We start from the raw sequence: 21,487 nt of genomic DNA, 5'->3' as shown, positions 1-21,487 counted from the left end.
TTACTATACCGTGGTGGTGCACGCTGTCTTAGGACGCATAGCTCTTCTTCTCTCTGCCGTCGGGCCTGCTCCTCCTCGACAAGTTGTTGCCGTGCATCATGGTTGCCATTCCTGTCAACCTGAACGCGTAACCGTGACAGAACCCGGGTCAGATTGAATGGGAAAGGCCTGTGGCCATGAATCCACTTCGGATGTTCGACGGGAGAGTGCTTGTCGGCGGGCCTCGACGTATAGAGGCAGGAAGTCCTCTTTCTCGATGTGGTTGACCCTGCGAGCATCTTCTCTTGAACCTTCCGCCCATATATCGTTTTAAGGGCGAAAGCGCCCGACATCCAGAGGCTGTAAGAGATGTGAGGAATGAGCTGGCATTTGGAGTACCACAATGGCATTATCCGTACAGTACTTGTCAAATTCCGGCGTAACATGGCTGCCGTGCCCGTCGAGAATGAGAAGTCGACGTGTTCCAACCGTACGGCGCCGTGTGTATGGGTCGAAAACTGCCTTTAACCAATGCAATCCAAGGTCGTCGGAAGTCCAACCTTTGTTGCTCACGGCAATCTGCCAGTCCTTGGGCACACCTGCTTTGTACCAGCTTGCTTTGTGCACCTTGCCCTGGAAGATGACCATCGCCGGCAAAGCCCAACCTTGGCAATTGATAGACTCAATCACCGTAACCCATTCTCGATTTCCTGGCTGCATGACCATAGGCCGACCTCGCCGGTCAGACCGAGTAAGGACTCTTGCCGTCGCAATGACTCCCATTTGAAACCCCGTCTCATCGAAGTTGTAGACATCCTCGTCAAGAATCCCCCATTTCTGCTTCGCCATTGCCACTCGATCGTACCATTCTTGGATCGTCTTCGGATCTTCGCATCTGGCACGTTGGTAATCATATCGACGAGTATTTCGCCTTGATTTCGTCGTGGTGGCCAACGAACTTCCGCACCCAATTCTCGCCGACAGTTTCTTGGCCGCGCTCAGAGAGCAACAAGTTGGCCGGCCATGCGGCGAGTGTAGACCACTGTCAGCGGCATCCCTCGCTCGTCCATCGGCAGGACCCATTGTACGAGGGCAGTCTCTTCCGTCGTCGTCAACTTCCGGTTGTTCATCTGCGCGTCGCGTCGGGAGCGGGCACCACGCAGTCGACCAGATACTGTCGACTGAGGGACATCATATGCCGTCGTGGCCTTGTGGGTACTGTCGAATTGGCCTTGCTGATAGGCCTTGACGGCGAGCAGGACGCGTGGAATCGATTGGTCTCTAATTTCCGTCATCGTGCTCGGCGCCATGGAGTGCGGGTCGCGTTGGTGGGGAATTTTGAGCGGGTAGGGGGTGTGACCGGGAAGGGGGTGGATTACGTTATTTGCTCCCTGGCCTGAGCACTGCTGAGGTAAGCACGAGGTCGCACGTGGGCACGTCATGCTGCTTGTGCACGTGACACTGGTGAGGCTCTGCGTTACCTCAGCAGTGCTCAGGCCATTTCAAGCGGAGTCTAACCGTTTTAGGTCAAAGTCACGTTACTTGGACTACTCCTCCAGTAAAAGGCCTGAGGACCCTGTCACATGCGCACACTGACTATTCGATAATTTATTGTCACGAAAATCAAGCCACCTGTTGTTCAGGTGACATGTTCAATTGAACATTAAATCTGCTTCGCGACATTTATATGTGTTTTCGCGATGCTGGCAAAATCGCATTTTCTCATATCCTTCAACAAATCACATCAAAGCACATTAGATCTGTCCTTAATCTCACTGGGCTGTGCATAAAAGCACCCTATATCTCTCTATCCAGCTTTTTGGTGCCTCCATCCTTTCGTCCTGTGGAAAACCCCGATATGTGATGAGCCGGAGCGCGTCAAAATCGCCATTGCCCTTTTCGGGGGTAGTTAAATAACCACCTCCTCTCACTAATCTGCCACCCCAAAGTGGGTCAATGTGGCGCACCTTTGAGGTAAAGGTGGCGTAACGCCAAAACCTCCTTGGCACACAAGGCACGCCGCGCAACATCACACAGTCAGCCGTAAGTGAAGCTTTCGCGATATCTTAACAACGCCTTAATCGGTTGCAACGCCGTTATCACCGCCGCGCCGCCCCGTCACGACCGTGCCACCCACGTCACCGTACCACTTGCCGCTATGGAGTCCATGAGCACTGTGTTCTCTACCACCTACGAGTCCGAGGCCGAGGCTACTCGTGCCTGCAAGACCGTAGGCTGGCAGATCGGCTTTGGCCTTAGGCGCCGGAATGCGAAGCCTTCGGCTCGTGCGCCGACCTATGTGTTCTGTGACTTTGATACGATGGAGCGGCTTGATGAGGCTAACGCCCTTGCGCTAAGGGAGATGGCGAAGGAATGCCCTTTATAGCCCTTGTAGTTATAGTGCTCTTGAATTGACGATGCGGGTCTAATGACTCCTAGAAAAGTGGCATTTCTATGTGTTCTATGCATCGCGGCCGGCTTCACTTGCGTTGTGTGCCTTGGGCATTGTGCCTTGGGTCTCGTGTGCACTGGGGCCGGCCGGACGTTGTGTGCGGCGATGCGCCACATTGACCCACTTTGGGGTGGCAGATTAGTGGGAGGAGGTGGTTATTTAACTACCCCTTTCCGACCCGTGCATGCTCTTAGCAACAAGGAAAGATCTCGGCACATGTTTCGGAGACTTTACTTCTACGTAGTACGAGTGAACAGCACGAAGTTCGTTTGATGCGCTGATGCCTTGTCAGATTCCAGGGGAGGACATGGCGCAGAGTCGTCAGTGATGGCGGCGTAAACGACCATATCTGGCTGTCTTGCGACTGGAGCAGCCCATGACGGCTTGCACCCGCTTATCGGCAAGCTTTGTGCGGTGTGTGAGAGGGGTGGAGCTACGACAGGAACTGGGGAATATCATGGGCAATATCAAGCCAGAAGCGAACGAGGGGACTCGGTCCCAGTGCAGAGAGGTTCTTGTATGTAAGGTATGTGGGAAGACGGCGGGGGTCAAGAAATGCGCGAGATGCCTGGCTGTGGGATACTGTAGTACCGATCACCAAAGAGTGACTGGAAGGTCCATAGACAGTCTCGACAGTTCCTTCCTGAGTCCGCTCAACATCTGTCAATGGGACCAACCGACGAGGCGCGACTCGACTTACCGGCTCCACGAGTACAAGCCTTGGACGAGCCGATCTACGTGTCCTCCGATGCGGAGTCCGAAGTAAGCGAAGGAGCCGGACAAGATAGTGTTGGCAATGGCTCTGTATAGCCGAGATCTGATTCCGATGTATTCTGACGATCCCGTATACTGAGTTGGGAGAAAGTCCATCTTTCTCGCCAATGGAAGGGTCGAGCCAGCCTGGCGAGTCTCGTTCGACCTACCAACCCCTGGCAAACCAGTCCAACGAGTTTTGTCCTACCAGCCTCCACAACCGTCGAAGATTCCGAGGACGACCATGGCAACCAGCGCTCCTAATAGTGTGGACCATTAAGAGGACTATTAGTGCACACTGTGGTTTACACTATTAGTGCCGCACTATTAGTGTAGTGTGCGTTTCTCACACCACACTGGTGGTTCAGTGTAGCTTGCCCAAACTGAACGGGTAGTTCAGTGCAAGGGTCCAGACTAATAGTTGCACTATTAGTGCGCCCCATGATTACCAGCAACCCGGATTTTACTACCTTGAAATAGGGTTTCGGATTGATTTCCAACGAAAAACATGTATAACCTGTAAGACGAAGTGCGTAAAATACTTCGAACACCCGTTAAGTTGCCAAGGCAAGGGGCTTAACGGCTGAATATCCAGCCCGAAGGGTGAACATCGTATTCCTGCAATTCAACTTTCCTAGGGGGGGACCCCCTAGAACCCCCCTTTCGCCTGCGGCGGCCATCCAGCTGTTTAAACCGCTCCTTGACTGGCCCAATCTAACTATATACCCTATATCGAACCTCCCCCTTCCCTGTAGCTTATAGGAAGACGTCGTTTAGTCAAGGTAGAGTGGTGGATACGGTGCATCGCTCAGCTGTTGACCCTGACGCCGTTGTTGGTCAGCGAGGCGCATCTTCATCCCTGCTTTAGCCTTTGTAGTTAGCCGTAAACGCAGCACGTAGGGAGACAGGCTTATAAACCTTCTGTCGGCGTGTGGTTATAGAGGCTCTGACGATCGAAAGGCGCCTCAAGGAGTAAGCCTTGCAGCGACGTAACCCGTGACACAGCAACATAGCTAATACCGGCCTGGAAGTCGCGTGTAGCGAGATCAGTAACTATTTGCTCCTTCGTTAGGCTCTGGCATTTGTGAACAGTGATAGCAAACGCCACCATCAGGAAACTGCGTGCGAGCGCAGGTCTCGTTGCCCATAAGGAAATCACGCCTGACTGGGAGGATGGGTGAGATTTTCCTGCCCTCGTTAGTTATTAGATATGGCGGTCCATCGTAGCTATCAAAGTCCACCATAATAACGGCCGGGGGATCTTCCAATGGTTCGGCGCCTGGGTTCCAGGCGATATCGTATACAGTACCCTGGGGGCTGCAGCAATACACACCCGCAGGTGGTGCCAGGGAATGTTGTAGCTAGGTCGGCCGCGGAGCTAAATTTGACCTAGAATCCGTTAGTAACCGATGGGTTCGATAGATTCGACCCACGATGGAAGTGGAAGCGTGTGCTTGAAACTTGCATTGAAGAAAAGCTCTCGGAAACGGCTAGCTCGTTACCTAGTCAACGCTCAGGGTTTGCGGCATGGCCTTCATTTGGTGGCGTTGCCAACCGACCACTCCCCGCACGAGTTGAGTACAGGGGAGGCCAATTAGCCAATGAGAAGAGGTTTTATGCCTCTCTTTCTGACTGAATAAACGCCCTTCGGGCTGAATGATCCAAGTGGCGGAACCCCGGTCGGGGAGTTATGATATACCCGTTATGTCACCGTATAAAGGCGGGGTGCCAGGTAGCCTCTAACCTATCTGTCATCTCTAGGGTAGGAGGCAGGCTGGCTCGTCAATATTTATGCGAAGCAGTTGAGATGCCAATACATTCGCTTCTTTCCGTTGTAATTAAGCATACTGGTAAGCGTCTAAACACAAGCTTTGCTAAGAGCTTCCGCCTGTTATTGACTTTATTATGCTATCAAAACATGTTGCTAAGTTATCGTTTCTGGTCGAGAAAACCCATTATACCGGATGTTGCCCTGCCAATTTGTTCAAGTTTGTCAGTCGGGTTACAGTCCAAAGCGCAGATTGAGCCTCGGCCACACTTCTACGGCCCCAGCTACACCAATCATTAGCTTCATAGGTCGATGCACCGCAAGCTTCTGATGCTCTTCTCGTCGAGGCTCAACTGAGGATCTCCACCGCCGTTGCGTACGCAAATTGGATGCCGACGTTAGGAACACTGGGGCGTGTCGCTTGGCTGGCACGAGATGAGCGCGAGACGAGCGCGAAGCGAGCACGTACGGAACAATTCGCGACGATGTTAAGTTTCGTTGTGCGCCGACGCTAAAGGGATATGACCGATCATTGGCCGGCAAACTCAAATTAATTGGATTCTGTGGTCCAAACCAAATCACTAGGACTTCCTAGGGTGGTCAAAAAGAGGAAGTTGTCCACCACAGAATGATCTGACCGGAGCTGCCACAAACAATCCGGTTTATCCCACCAATCCTGCTCTCCGCCAGATTCCCATGATCGCCACTCTTATTGTCTAGTGCAGTCCCTAGAGGATCATGTCCTCCATCGTGGATCACTCCGAGGCTGGCACCTATATAGATGATTCTGACCTTATTAGTGGGACAGCGGCTTCCCCGTCACCGGCACCATCCTCTTCGCCTGTCCTTAGCGTCTACCGCCGAAAGACGTCTCCTATTTGGCAGTATTGTCGAAGAGAAGAAGGTAGGAGTATTCCGGCAGCTTGGGTTGATTCCAATGGAACGAAATGGTGGCATTGCCAGCCCTGCTTCGACAAGAAAAGAGCGAAGAAATACAATTACTGTGGTGGGTCGTCCGCCATCGTCAATCATTTGCGAAAGGAGCACAATATCATTATTTCTGGGCGGCAGGAGATCAGGCGGGAAGTGACGCAAAGTCGCCTCGGAGACATCACCGCATTCCTGGCCAATGGAACTTTGTTCTCCACCAAGAAACGCAAGGCGACCGCAGAGGAAGATGCCCTAGATCAAGCGACTCTCCGCGAACTGTACTGCCGTTATACAGTAGCTTGCAGCCTCTCATTTGCTCATGTTGAGCAGCCGGCCTTTCGCGACTTTATCCGGTATATCCGTCCGGCCGCCGATGATCTCCTCCCGAGGTCCGGCGACACGGTTAAAAATGACTTACAATGGGGCTACGACAACAAGAAGGAGTTTGTAAAGCGAGCTCTGCAGAATGCTCTCTCGTCAATCCACATTGTTCCAGACAATTGGACATCGCCGAATTGTTTGGGCGTAATAGGGTTTACAGTTCAATTCGTTACCGAAGATCATGGTCTGCAGTCCCTGGTGGTGAGGATAAAAGAATTGGAAGGACAGCACAGCGGCGAGAACATGGCAGAAGCCATCATGGAGTTCATACGAGAATATGGAATAGCGACAAAAGTTGGATACTTTATGATGGATAATGCCACCAACATGAATACCATGATCGACAAAGTCTCCGACGACTTGGAGCACGAGTTCGAAGTTTTCTACGATCCTCTTCCTCACCGACTTCGCTGTTTCGGCCACATCATTAACCTGGCCGTGATGGAGTTCCTCATGGAAAGCGACCACCCACAGCAGATTCCTACCACGGACCGTCCGACGACGAAGTTAAGCAATGGAGAAAGCGAGGGGCGATAGGCAAATTGCATAATATCGTGGTCTACATCACCTGGACTCCCCAGCGACTTCAGACATTCACTGGTCTCACTGACGGTCTACGGCTACGGCGCGACAATGACACTCGTTGGAATTCGTGGCATAGCATGGTTGAGTGGGCCCTTAGAACAAAAGTCCGTCAAGGCATCACCATATTTTGTGCTCAAGAGCCTGCCCTGCAAGACGATGCTCTGACTTCCTCTGACTGGGTTACTTTGGCTGAAATTCACAAATTTCTCGAACCTTTTCACGACGCTACAATGGCCAACGAAGGCACCGGCAATTCCATCTCTGACGTTCTGCCAACCATGGACTATCTCTTGCATCACATTGAAGCGGCCAAGGAGGCCACTACCATCCCCCACTTGGCTACAATGATGGAGACGACATGGGCCAAATTAGCCGACTACTACGAATTGACGGAAGATTCGCCAGTCTATTCAGCAGCGACGGTATTAAATCCTTCCTCAAGTGGGCCTATATGGAGAAGACTTGGGACGACAAGAATGAATGGATTGAGAGAGCTAAAGCTCGGGTAGGGGAGCTCTGGAGGAGGCATACAAATCTACCACTCCTGCCCTGTTCTTCGACCAGCTTCCGCACAAGAGCCAAGTGCAAGACGACCAAATGGGTACAAAATGTGGATGAAAGAGCAAAGGCTACGATTTTCAACATGGATGACGACGAGTACGAAGTGTATTGCCGCGAGCCTGTGGTGATGGTATCGGATCCGTTGAAATGGTGGTTAGAGTCAGCGCAGCGGCGACGGTTCCTAACTTATCTTTGATGGCCATTGACCTTCTATCGATTGCGCCTATGTCTACTGAGACAGAGCGGCTCTTCTCCAAAGCCAAACTTTCGGTAACCGACCAGCGAGGATCTATGAACATTGAAACTTTAAATCTCTTGGAATGCCCACGATCCTGGGACCGGAGCGCTCTGATACTCCCATCCGAGGTAAGATTTCTGTTTCGTCAGATGAAGAGTGTCTAATTATGGATTCCAGTGTCGCTATATCGATCCGGAAGCCACCGGTACCGGGTCTGAGTCTCTGATTCAGGAAAGGGGCGAGGAAAGCTGCACGTAAGGCAGGCAATTCGGTGAGGGCGCTGGAAAACTTGAAGGCAACCTTGCAGGTGCGACGGGTGCAATGCCAAATGTCAGACTATATGTTCACACTAATAGTGTAGACCACAGTTTGCACTGTAGTTCAGTTTGGCCGCGACGAACAGACTAATAGTTCAGTTTGAACATCTCAGGCACACTGGTAGTGTAGTGCGGCCAAGTCACACGCACTGAATGAGCAGTTTGAGGGGTCCAAACGCACTGGCCACACTATTAGGAGCACTGATGGCAACTGCTCCAGCACTCTCACATATCAGTCCTCAACGGTCGACGATTCAGAGGACAATAGTAGCAACTGCTCAAACAGCTTCATAGAGCGGCGCGAGCTTGATCAACCGTTTGATCCATTATTTTGTGACACGTCAAAGACAGACTAGACAGTAACCCGCTAACGGTCGGCCGAGCTTAAACTCCTGAGGAGAACTCCATACAACGACCGAAGCTTCCCCACCCTAACCTTTAAGAACGTTTCAAACTCACCCAATGAACCCGCCACAGGAAATTGGAGTTACTACAGTCGCCAGTCGTGTCAACATGCTGCCAGCCCATCAAACATTCTCCGCGTCAAATCACGGGATGGATACTTACACACTAGAGTTGCCATCTATATCAGCATACAGCGAGCAGCGAGCAGCCAAGACTCGACGTCAGATCACGGGATGGATGGATACTTACGGGCTAGAGTTGCCATCTATATCAGCATACTGCGAGCAGCCAAGACTCGACGTCAAATCACGGGATGGATACTTACGGGCTAGAGTTGCCATCTATATCAGCATACTGCGAGCAGCGAGCAGCGAGCAGCCAAGACTCGACGTCAGATCACGGGATGGATAGATACTTACGAGCTAGAGTTGCCATCTATATCAGCATACTGCGAGCAGCGAGCAGCCAAGAGTCCAAGACTCGACGTCAAATCACGGGATGGATGGATACTTACGCCCTAGAGTTGCCATCTATATCAGCATACAGCGAGCAGCGAGCAGCGAGCAGCCAAGACTCGACGTCAGATCACGGGATGGATAGATACTTACTTGCTAGAGTTGCCATCTATATCAGCATACTGCGAGCAGCGAGCAGCGAGCAGCGAGCAGGCCAAGACTCGACGTCAAATCACGGGATGGATACTTACACACTAGAGTTGCCATCTATATCAGCATACTGCGAGCAGCGAGCAGCGAGCAGCCAAGACTCGACGTCAGATCACGGGATGGATGGATACTTACACACTAGAGTTGCCATCTATATCAGCATACTGCGAACAGCGAGCAGCGAGCAGGCCAAGACTCGACGTCAAATCACGGGATGGATGGATACTTACTTGCTAGAGTTGCCATCTATATCAGCATACAGCGAGCAGCGAGCAGCCAAGACTCGACGTCAGATCACGGGATGGATGGATACTTACGGGCTAGAGTTGCCATCTATATCAGCATACTGCGAGCTCGACGTCAGATCACGGGATAACCAGATACTTACGCCCTAGAGTTGCCATATATATCAGCATACTGCGAGCAGCGAGCAGCGAGCAGCCAGGACTCGACGTCAAATCACGGGATGGATAGATACTTACGCCCTAGAGTTGCCATCTATATCAGCATACTGCGAGCAGCCAAGACTCGACGTCAAATCACGGGATGGATACTTACGGGCTAGAGTTGCCATCTATATCAGCATACTGCGAGCAGCGAGCAGCCAAGAGTCCAAGACTCGACGTCAAATCACGGGATGGATGGATACTTACGAGCTAGAGTTGCCATCTATATCAGCATACTGCGAGCAGCGAGCAGGCCCAGACTCGACGTCAAATCACGGGATGGATAGATACTTACGTGCTAGAGTTGCCATCTATATCAGCATACTGCGAGCAGCGAGCAGCGAGCAGGCCAAGACTCGACGTCAAATCACGGGATGGATAGATACTTACGTCCTAGAGTTGCCATCTATATCAGCATACTGCGAGCAGCAGCGAGCAGGCCAAGACTCGACGTCAAATCAAGGGATGGATAGATACTTACGTTCTAGAGTTGCCATCTATATCAGCATACTGCGAGCAGCGAGCAGGCCAAGACTCGACGTCAGATCACGGGATGGATAGATACTTACGAGCTAGAGTTGCCATCGATATCAGCATACTGCGAGCAGTCAAGACTCGTAAAATTACGGGATGGATAGATACTTACGAGCTAGAGTTGCCATCTATATCAGCATACTGCGAGCTGCGAGCAGCGAGCAGGCCAAGACTCGACGTCAAATCACGGGATGGATAGATACTTACGCACTAGAGTTGCCATCTATATCAGCATACTGCGAGCAGTCAAGACTCGTAAAATCACGGGATAACTAGATACTTACACACTAGAGTTGCCATCTATATCAGCATACTGCGAGCAGCGAGCAGGGAGCAGCCAAGACTCGATGTCAGATCACGGGATAACTAGATACTTACGACCTAGAGTTGCCATCTATATCAGCATACTGCGAGCAGCGAGCAGCGAGCAGCCAAGACTCGACGTCAGATCACGGGATGGATAGATACTTACGCCCTAGAGTTGCCATCTATATCAGCATACTGCGAGCAGCGAGCAGCGAGCAGCGAGCAGGCCAAGACTCGACGTCAAATCACGGGATGGATGGATACTTACGAGCTAGAGTTGCCATCTATATCAGCATACTGCGAGCAGCGAGCAGGCCCAGACTCGACGTCAAATCACGGGATGGATGGATACTTACGCCCTAGAGTTGCCATCTATATCAGCATACTGCGAGCTGGACGTCAGATCACGGGATGGATAGATACTTACGACCTAGAGTTGCCATCGATATCAGCATACTGCGAGCAGTCAAGACTCGTAAAATTACGGGATGGATAGATACTTACGCACTAGAGTTGCCATCTATATCAGCATACAGCGAGCAGCGAGCAGCCCAGACTCGACGTCAGATCACGGGATGGATAGATACTTACGAGCTAGAGTTGCCATCTATATCAGCATACTGCGAGCTCGACGTCAGATCACGGGATAACTAGATACTTACGCTCTAGAGTTGCCATATATATCAGCATACTGCGAGCAGCGAGCAGCCAAGACTCGACGTCAGATCACGGGATGGATAGATACTTACGTCCTAGAGTTGCCATCTATATCAGCATACTGCGAGCTCGACGTCAGATCACGGGATAACCAGATACTTACGCCCTAGAGTTGCCATATATATCAGCATACTGCGAGCAGCGAGCAGCGAGCAGCCAGGACTCGACGTCAAATCACGGGATGGATAGATACTTACGCCCTAGAGTTGCCATCTATATCAGCATACCGCGAGCAGCGAGCAGCCCAGACTCGACGTCAGATCACGGGATGGATGGATACTTACGCCCTAGAGTTGCCATCTATATCAGCATACTGCGAGCTGCGAGCAGCATCACGGGATGGATACTTACGGCCTAGAGTTGCCATCTATATCAGCATACTGCGAGCTGCGAGCAGCCCAGACTCGACGTCAGATCACGGGATAACTAGATACTTACACACTAGAGTTGCCATCTATATCAGCATACTGCGAGCAGCGAGCAGCCCAGACTCGTCGTCAGATCACGGGATAACTAGATACTTACCCACTAGAGTTGCCATCTATATCAGCATACCGCGAGCAGTCGAAGACTCCTCGTCAAATCACGGGATGGATACTTACTTGCTAGAGTTGCCATCTATATCAGCATACTGCGAGCTGCGAGCAGCATCACGGGATGGATACTTACGGCCTAGAGTTGCCATCTATATCAGCATACTGCGAGCTGCGAGCAGCCCAGACTCGTCGTCAGATCACGGGATAACCAGATACTTACACACTAGAGTTGCCATCTATATCAGCATACTGCGAGCAGCGAGCAGCCCAGACTCGACGTCAGATCACGGGATGGATGGATACTTACGGACTAGAGTTGCCATCTATATCAGCATACCGCGAGCAGCGAGCAGCCCAGACTCGACGTCAGATCACGGGATGGATGGATACTTACGCCCTAGAGTTGCCATCTATATCAGCATACCGCGAGCAGCGAGCAGCCCAGACTCGACGTCAGATCACGGGATGGATGGATACTTACGACCTAGAGTTGCCATCTATATCAGCATACCGCGAGTAGCGAGCAGGCAAGACTCGACGTCAGAACACGGGATAACTAGATACTTACTTGCTAGAGTTGCCATCTATATCAGCATACTGCGAGCAGTCAAGACTCGTCGTCAAATCATGGGATAGATACTCGTTTCTCTAGATTTGCGTCCGATTTTGCGTCCAAAACTGGACTCGCTAGTCCCCTTGCGGCAAGGGCCGTGAAAAGAACGATCGTAACCTGCATTCTGGCCAAAAGGTGCTGAAAGGTGGGTTTGTTCAAGTATCAAGCTAAAGCCGAGTTGTAGTCATAGAGTACTCCGTATATATAGGAAGTTTTGAGCTACAATGTTATGATGTTACGACGGATGCGGATTCAGCCATCTTATACTCCGTATACGCCACGCTTTTTCTTTTCTTTTTATACGCCCCGCTTTCGAAGGGTCACGCGTGCCCTCTTTTAAAGTAGAGTAATGCTACTTGCATAGTAAAAAATCTCTATTTGAACAGTAAACCCCCTTTTAAAGGCTTCTGATTCGCTAAAAGCCACTTCGCCAAACCCCTGCTAGCGCGGAAAAGGGCCGAGAAGTACTCTTGTACCTTAAAGTATACCTAAGTCACTTAATCTTTATGGCGCTGCAATTAACGCTACAATTGAAGCTGCTGCAATTGACGCTGCTGCAATTGACGCTGTAATTTAACGCTGTAATTAACGCTGCAATTAACGCTGCAATTAACGGCGCTGTAATTGACGCTGCAATCGATGGGCGCTGTGCGCAATTAACGGAACCTAGAAGTTACCGTATGGTACGTTCAGTTTTCTGGAAAATGCACGTAAAAAGGTATTACTGTTCAAATAGAGATCTTTTTACTGTGCAAGTAGCATTACTCTTAAATTCGTATCGTATCGTATCTTAAAGTAAGGGTAAAAGCGAATCCCAAAAAGGCCACAATTGATATGCGGGCTAATTTTACTACGGGCACTCCCTACTCGGGCGGCGTCTTTTGATTGGCCAAAACTTCTGCTGCCAGATCCACCAGAGTACGGTAGTGAATCAGAATAACGAAACGTACACTGCCAAACTAAACCCCATTCGGAAGAGCACCGCGCCACGAAATTTTGGCGCGCGCGCGCGTTCCCGCCGCTTACCTCTTTTTTCCACCTAGTTTTGAGGCTATCACCACTTTTCTTCAACACAACACCAACGCCGCCACTACGATGGATACGATCGAGCTCGATGACTCTGATGTCGCATCCATCGAGAATACACTATTTTGCACGTATGCCGAGGCCCTTGAAGCCCTGAAGGATGACCAACAAAGTTGGGGTTATGTCGTGAGTGTTGCAAACAGCAAGACTTTTGGCAAGATTAGGCGTAAACGTTGCATTATTTGGTGCCAACACGGCGGTACAGGCAAGTACAAATCGTCAACCAAAAAGTTTTGGATGTCTATTTTCGCGCGCGCCAAAATTTGGTGGCGCGGTGCTCTTCCGAATGGGGTTTAGTTCGGGAGTGTATGTTTCGTTATTCCAGTGAATCATTGGGCCACCCTAACCGCACGGCCTCTCGGCGATTGTCGCACGGCCTTGTGACCGGATTAGGCAGTTGCGACACGAGAGACTTCGGGTCTAGGCAATTTTATTAGCAAATCGATGTACCTATTGTACCGACGTTTGCCGCACCATTAAACGCGTAAGACTCGTGATGTAGTAACGCGCGCGCGAAAACGCTGTCCGTCAACGCCGTCTGTCAACGCCGTCAACGCCATCCGTGCCGATATCCCCAAAGCCGTATTTAACGCCTAATTTGAAGCCTTTGCAATGGACTCAACGATACTGTCTACCGAGATGGCTGCACCCTTCGACTTAGGGCCGTTTGAGAGCTCGGAGACCGCGATTGAAGCTATTCAGGCCCTCGCGAGAGACGAAGGCTACGCTATAGTCAAAGTCAGATCCTCCAATAAGCGTATGGGTATTCCTCACCGTTGGGACCTCGCTTGCGCCCGTGGACCTACCCATCATGTGTCTATTGCAGCAAGGCTCCGCGAGGCAGGCACGAGGAAAGCCGGCTGCCCGTTTAAGGTCAAGATAGTGCAAATGTCTACACTTGTATCAATTGACGCGCCGGTCGGCTTGTCGCACGATACTTCTTTTCGTAGGCAAATTACAGGCAAATTGGAGGGCCACAGACAGGATTTGACTTGCCTAATCCGGTCACAAGGCCGTGCGACAATCGCCGAGAGGCCGTGCGGTTAGGTGGCCGAATCATTGCTCATGCACAGAGACTTAAACCCCATTAGGAAGGAGGACCCGCCACCACAATTTGGCGCGCGCGTTCCCCAACGCGGCCGCCGCGTCCGCCCGCCCGATTACTGTAGGAGGTGGGAGCTTGCGAGTTCCAATTACAGACAGACAAAGGTGCATGGCGTTCCATGAAAAAGACAAATGAATCCCCCCTAGTACACACAAGCGGCGGCGGCGGCAGGCGCGGCGCTCCCACCCCCATCGTTGGGACTCGGGAACGTTCGCGCGCGCCAATTTTAGTCGGGGGGCTTCTTCCAAAAATGTGAAGTTGCCGTGCATGATTCAGTTGAAGCGCGGGAAACGGCCCACTATTTCTTTAGTCACTCGGATTTAACTACCCCCCATCTTTTTGTCCAATCCCCCCGCCGCCACCGTCGCACCCAAGCAACAGTGGGGACTTGTAGGCCCACATCTCAAAAAAAAAAATGGTACTATTTGTCAGCTGATGTGTGTACCTGGTCCATGCATGTGGCCATGGAACACGACACGTGGATCCAATGACGACTTGCGGATGTCTCACACCCCCTCCATCGCCAGGACACTCTCTACTTGGGGGGACTAAAATCCGTCCCGATTCCCGCGCATGTCAAGTCATGCACGGGGGGTGCGTTGAGTAGCAAAAAGTCCGTTGATTCGCCAAAAAGAGTACATAGCGGCCCCGCCAATTAACTAGTAGGATTATGTACCTAATTTCCCCCCATGCATGACTTGACATGCGCGGGAATCGGGACGGATTTTAGTCCCCCCAAGTAGGCCCTGACCTGGAACTTCCTTCTACTCGTCCCACAGACCCACGTAAAGTGGGTCCTCACCACCTGTCTGTGTCAACCACCTGGCTGTGTCACTTTACGGCTTCAACGCCAACTTAATTTAATAATAAAACGGCAAAAAAAGTTAAAAATTGATGCATACTGTCGGGAGGTCTGTACTGCAGTAACGCAATGGGTTGTATTCAAGATGTCTAGCTAGGAAGGGAGGAAAGGGAATGAGGGGGCACACTACGTGCCCTTTATACACGGATCCCCGAGGTCCATACACGTGACGCTAAGGGTCACGTGTACGTGTGTGCGCACCTCCCTTACAATCCTACTATAGCTATATGCTACATTCCCACACTGGCAAATCTTCTTTTATCGCAGCAATCGCAGCAGTAGCAGCAGGAGTAACGAAACATGCACGGACGATTTCGAAACATGCACGGAGACTTAACCCCATTTGGAAGAGTAGGCGCGCACCACAATTTGGCGCGCGCGTTCCCAACGCCGTGGCCGCCTCGTCGCGCCCGCCCTATTACTCGACTATGTACCGGTACGGAGGATGCATTCAATATTGCAAAGATCACCAACGCCAGAAGATGCGTCCCTTGGAGTCGTTCAATTGAAGCTATCACTAAGCCCGGCCCGACCGATTCCGATGTGTATGCAATATGCACACAGCAGTGGAAGGTGCATTTTTGCCGCCTTGCCTACCTCTGTGACTGTGACTGTGACTGTGAGGAAGGATCCGTCCGACGCGGCGGAGGGCGAGGCACATAGGGAACGAATTTGGGGACGGCCCGCTCGCTGGAATTGCATGGTGCCGTGTCCGTCTGATCCCTGGCTGCTGGAAATGCTCCTTACCGTCCCGTGAGACTGTGCCGGCGGCTGTGCCCACATGAAGCCGTCGTGATGTGCCTGTGTCGAGGAGGCGGTTCTTGCCACCGTGACGGCGCCGGTGCCTGTACGTATACAGGCACAAGTGATGGCGGTGGCATCACAGAGTATCCCTGTGATGCCGGCGGCGCCTGTGGAAGTGAGGGTACCTGTGATAACGGTACTGGCGTTGCTGCTGCTTGCGACTTGATGAAATCACCGATCTGCTGAGCAAGATCGTCAACCCGGCTGCTCACGGAAGCAAGCGTATTCGACCTCTTGTTTACGACAGTAGCGCCCGTGCCCTTCCTCTTCCTTTGTGTCCCTGGTGGCCGTGACTCGAGATCGGATTTAGCTCTCTGCTCCTCTTGCTCCCAAGCACTAAGGATCCGGCCCGTGGACAGGGATGGACATCTTACGAACGGGAATCGAATCGATAGATTCATTCGATGCCAAGTCTTACGAATATCGAATCGAATTTCTTGGCGTTCGATTCGATGTCGAATCTGTCATGGTCCCATTCGATTCGCATCGAATCGAACGCGGTGTACCTCATTCGACATTCGACAGCATCGAATCGAACGTGGCGTTTTTCATTCGACAGACGAATCGAACAGGGTCACATTTTGGTCGCCATCGAATCGAACGGCTCCCAGGCGTTCGACCGGATTCGATCGATTCGATCGAATGAGTGACGCGGTTCGCGGAAATCACCGCGGGAACCTTTGCGCGTCTTCTCAGACGCGTCAGTCAGCCCCTGTTGGTGGCTGACGCAACCAAGCGTGATTTAGCGTCTATCGACCCAAACCAGGTCAAGGCGTTAAGACATGTTGGTATGTACAGCCAAACCCCCCATAAATACGTGACATAATTAGTATCTTGAAACTCCAGCAAACATGCTCTGCGGAAACCCATTGATGGCTGCTCTATAAGATCACGACGAAGCTCTACAGTGTACGGCTATCATAAGCTCTATGGCGACGTTGCATACGTGCGGTATGTTGGAACGAAATCTCGGTCATCAGGTGGGATTGATGCCATAGGCGCCAGAGATAAGATAAGATGTGTGTGTGTGTTGTATTTTTCGTCCAGCGGCCTTTAGGCCGCTCAGGTCCCCGAGACGGGGCACAGGACGTGCTGAGCTAGACTATCTAGAATTCCTGCCACCGAAAGGCCACCCACCAGGGCCCCCGCGGCCAGTCCTCCCAGATGTCCATCCAGCATTTCATAGGCTCTTTGGCGCTCCTTGTCGAAGCCTGTCTCCCGTCAGCGGGACTTCCAGGCGCGTGGCAATCGCCACAATGGTCAACCCTTGGTTTTCCGGTCAGAATTCTCTCGCCCTTTGCTAAGGCTGCTGTCGCAGTCCATGCTCCAGTAACCAAGCGATGGAAATAGCGAGGAGCGGCGGCAGGAAAAACCTCAGAAGGAATCAGAGGCTGTCGCGCAGCTTGCCTTCAGGAGAAAAACCTCCGCGACCGGCCACCGTTGTTTAGAAGGGCGGACCTTCCAATACCCACAGCTCCTTGGTTCCGAAGAGAGCCATGAGGTCCGAGTGGACGTGTTGTCGAGACCGGCTTCGCAGAGGAATATGAACTCTCTAAGGTCTTCCTCTGTGTTGTTAGGGTCACGATGGACCCCGCAGCTGAAGCGCGGTCGGGTCGCCTGCAAATCTGGCCCCAGCTAGCAAGCCGCTAACAGCCCTCCAGGGGACAGAATTTTTACAGGGGAGAGTTGTGGATAAGATAAGATTTCGATTGTCTGACCAGGGTATAGGGTAGGTTTACCCGGGCACCCGGTTCCGACGTTGAGTTTACTATACGTGCCCATCCTCTCTGTATTTCGACGGCTGCAAACAAGAAACCGACACATTTAGAGTATCTCTCCCGCAGAACTTGTATATCAGCACCTCAATTACCACAGCTATAATAACATTTCGACGTTGGAATCTCATTTGTGCTACAACTTTGACCGTCTCCTACAGGCCCTCCCAAATGTTCTCAAAATATTCATCGCCTTTTGTCACAGTAACTTCTGCCCAAACCCAACCAGCCTCTAGGCCGATGTACAAGCGACTTCAGAACACTCCCCCAGCTGCACTCAAAGCTCTGACTACCTCAAACGAGCTCAAGGCCGATTCAGATACGAGACGAGAATGGCACGAGAAGGGGACCAGAGCCAAAGGAAACGACTCGTCACACGCCACGATGATCTGTGCACTAGGACGCAAGCCAATGGGGCACTGGAAACGCTGATGAACAGGGATCTATCAGACAAGGTAGCCGGGGTCTTATGGCGCCTTCGATTTAACTGGCTGCAAGCACGGGCGGAGATGCCGTGCCTGACGCTTCGGAAGCCAGTCAAGCAAGCATCAATGCCGGAGGCCAGGGATCTTCGCAGCACCCCACGGTCCATCGTCGTTGTGCATTGGTGACGGAAGCTCTTTTCACTCGTCCAGACCACTTTAGCCAATGCAACGGAGATTGCGCCCCGACGGTTTTTCTTCTTTTCCTTTCTTTTTTCCCCTTCCCGCGTCTACACGCGCGTGGGACGCGTTATGCCTGCTTCGCCGAGCTTCGCTGCCACGATGTGGCATGAGTTGAGCGCCGGCGAAGCCTCGATGGCTTCTACCTTCATTTGTCGGCCCGCTCGCTCAATTCGCACGATCGAACCAACGTTACGATGTCATCCGAACCACTGTCAAGCCCTTCCCCGTCGAACCGGTCAGATCTGATTGGGCGTGTGGAGTACTCGTCTTTACCACCCGCATCATCCCAAGGAACCTCGTTGCCGACGACTCCATCACCTCGTCCTCGCGGTACTGCTGTCGACTTTATACAAGTAGATTGGACGCTCTGGGGCCGCCAAGAGTGGGCGAAATGGCCTGGATTCGAGCGCTATACTGGCGGCCAGGATACGAGGGCGTGGTGGCAGCAATACGGGTATCGTGTTGAGGACCGGTCCACCTCGCGCCAGGGCAACAGGCTGAAGTGGATCTGCGCGGATTGCTTCGCCCGAGGCTTCAAGAAGAAGTCAGACTTCTGCTTCGTCTGCTCAACAGGAGCCGCTACCAAGAAGCACCTTCGTAACGCCCACGGAATTCTGGTAAGTGTGTGCCGTTCGGAGATATACCAGCAACATGAGTGTTCACTTGGCAGGCCCCACACGACGTTGCCGGAGGCGTGCGAGCCTCATCTCTAGATGGCCGGCCCATCACCCACTTCATTGGTGCCGACTTCAATAATCCGCACGACCAGTTCCTTGTCAGCAAGCTGCGTGGAAGATTCAACAGCAAGGCTCCGGGTGCTCCTACTCGACTGGATCACGTACCATAATCTGCCATTCGATATCGTCAACACCGAGAGGTTCCAACGGCTCCTTCTCTACGGCAATCTGCTCCTTGATGCGACCCATATACCCTCTGGGAAGACGCTACTTCGCATGCTCGAATCTGAATACAGAGGTGCCGTCGGGCCCGTAACGGAAGTACTTCGCACCGCTCGATCACAGGTTCACTTCTCCTTCGACGGCTGGTCATCCAAGTCCTACACCGCATTTCTGGGCATCAATGCTCAATTCATTGATCACGACTTTGCCCAACACCGCATCCTCCTTGGGCTGCGACCTCTCTCGGCAAACACAACGGTGCGTCGCTTGCCGATGAGGTCGCCGATACACTGGCATTCTGGCAAGTCAACAACCCAGACACGGTCGGCTACTTCACGCTGGACAATGCTGCCAACAATGACACCTGCATGGAAGACCTTGCCTTTGAGCACGGCTTCTCACCCGAAGAGCGACGGATCCGCTGCGCTGCACATATCCTCAACCTCTGTGTGCGGGCAATGCTGTACGGTTCGAAGCAAGAGAATTTTGCTGCAATTGTTGCTGCCGATGGGGACGATCTAGATGACGACGAGGAGCAAGTTGATCAAGCTATCGACGAGGCCCTAAATGGAGAGATGAAGGACGGTACGGACGAAGACCCAGGAGCAAACACTGCCGTTGACATCCCAGAAGAGGACCTCACATCGTCTCACCCGGCTCCGGACGAGATCAATGCTGCCAGCTTCAGGAGTACAGTCAGAACGGCGCCCCGGAATGCTTCATAACATCGGTCTTCAGCTGCGAAACACACAGCTGTACGAACATTTTCTTCAGTCTCAACGTAAGGAATCCGGCCACGGAACAACACTTCACTGGGCCTTCAACAATGCCACCCGGTAGAACCTTGGACATGCGTATGATGGAACGGGCTCTTCGACTCCGCCCGGCGCTCAATACCTTCCTCAATGACGTTCAGAACCGGTGGGAAACGGAGGCCTCTGTGACAGAACGAAGCAGGCAGTTCTGCAGTACCGCTTAAGTGCGTACGACTGGAAAGTTATCGAGGTACTTGTCAAGCTTCTGAAGCCGTTCGAGATTTCCACCAAGCAACTTCAGGGCAGTGGTGTTCCCGGCGGTAGGTCCACATGTGGCAGTTTCGATGAATACTTCCCCGTCTTTGAGATTTTGCTTGACCACCTCGAAAGTGCTATCGAAGGCACAATCTTCGAAGAGGTTGAGGATCCAGTGACTAGGGAGAAGAAGGACGTCGAAGTAGCCATTTATGACGGGCTCGATAGCAGGACCCGCAGGTTGCTCAAGGTCTATATCAAGCTCGGATGGAAGAAGCTGCATAAATATTACAGCCGTCTGACTAGCGCTGCATATGTCGGGGCTGTTGTCTTCAATCCTGCGAAAAAGTGGCGCCTTCTCGATCAACTGTGGTCTCGAGTACCCTCTCGGAAGACGAAGAGTTGGCGGTTGGAATACGAAGCAAAGCTCTTGGAGATCTGGGAGAAGTATAGGGAGCGCGACGTTGACAACGAGATCCTCGCTACGTCTGATGAGGCCTCCATGGATTACATTGAGCGGAGACTTGCTAGGACTGTAGCTGCGCCGCCATTCAACCAGGGCTCGTTCGGAGCATCAGGTGCCCGCAAAAGCAACCGAAAGACGAAACCGTCTACGGCGGGAGCGACTGGTGATGACAAATATGCTCGATATTGTGCCGAGGACGTCGTCAACAGCCGCCACTACAGAAGCAGACCGATTGACTGGTGGAAGATCAACCGGAGCCGATATCCGCGACTGTCTCTGATGGCAGTAGACATGCTTACGATTCCATCGACGTCCGCGGAAAGCGAGAGGACGTTTAGCAGCGCAGGACGTATGACGGCACCATTGAGAAGCCGGCTGCGGAGGAGATCGTAGCGATGGCTCAATGCATTCGATCGTGGAGTAAAGCTGGGATCTACAGGCCTTCACTGCCGCTGTTTAGCCTCAACGAGGATCAATGGATTGATGCTCTTGCGTCGCTGAAGGGGCGGAGTGACATTTAATCAGCTTGACAAGACAGCAATTGACCGTGCTTTCGACGTCTCATCTGCTGCAGCCATGATGTCTTTACACCCCTTGGCACTTCTTAAATCGAGGGATGTAGGAGTCCT

The 21,487-nt window shown here is 52.1% G+C and overlaps 3 protein-coding genes across 3 annotated transcripts; 2 read left to right on the top strand and 1 right to left on the bottom strand.

Moving 5' to 3' along the window:
- Positions 1-114: 114 nt before the first annotated feature.
- HRG_09845 (DDE superfamily endonuclease domain-containing protein) lies at positions 115-1,289 on the bottom strand (the record flags this gene model as incomplete). Its single annotated transcript, XM_044868316.1, has 7 exons — positions 115-268; positions 326-497; positions 579-693; positions 739-874; positions 939-976; positions 1,023-1,078; positions 1,136-1,289. 7 exons carry the CDS (start codon positions 1,287-1,289, stop codon positions 115-117), a joined length of 825 nt encoding a protein of 274 aa, XP_044716897.1.
- A 5,232-nt stretch (positions 1,290-6,521) lies between these two features.
- Positions 6,522-6,800, top strand: HRG_09844 (uncharacterized protein; the record flags this gene model as incomplete). Its single annotated transcript, XM_044868315.1, has 1 exon — positions 6,522-6,800. One exon carries the CDS (start codon positions 6,522-6,524, stop codon positions 6,798-6,800), a length of 279 nt encoding a protein of 92 aa, XP_044716896.1.
- An 11,877-nt stretch (positions 6,801-18,677) lies between these two features.
- On the top strand, positions 18,678-21,251 carry HRG_09843 (uncharacterized protein; the record flags this gene model as incomplete). The annotated part of the gene is made up of 7 exons (XM_044868314.1): positions 18,678-18,813; positions 18,865-19,100; positions 19,154-19,298; positions 19,689-20,077; positions 20,340-20,594; positions 20,655-20,771; positions 20,841-21,251. The coding sequence occupies 7 exons, from the start codon at positions 18,678-18,680 to the stop codon at positions 21,249-21,251; spliced, it is 1,689 nt and encodes a 562-aa protein (XP_044716895.1).
- Between the last annotated feature and the right edge of the window lie 236 nt (positions 21,252-21,487).

The sequence above is a fragment of the Hirsutella rhossiliensis genome (assembly GCF_020360975.1).
Source record: "Hirsutella rhossiliensis strain HR02 chromosome Unknown scaffold00013, whole genome shotgun sequence".
Taxonomy (NCBI): Eukaryota; Fungi; Ascomycota; class Sordariomycetes; order Hypocreales; family Ophiocordycipitaceae; genus Hirsutella; species Hirsutella rhossiliensis.
Note: the sequence above shows the minus strand (reverse complement) of the source record. Positions and strands in the feature narration are given on the sequence as shown.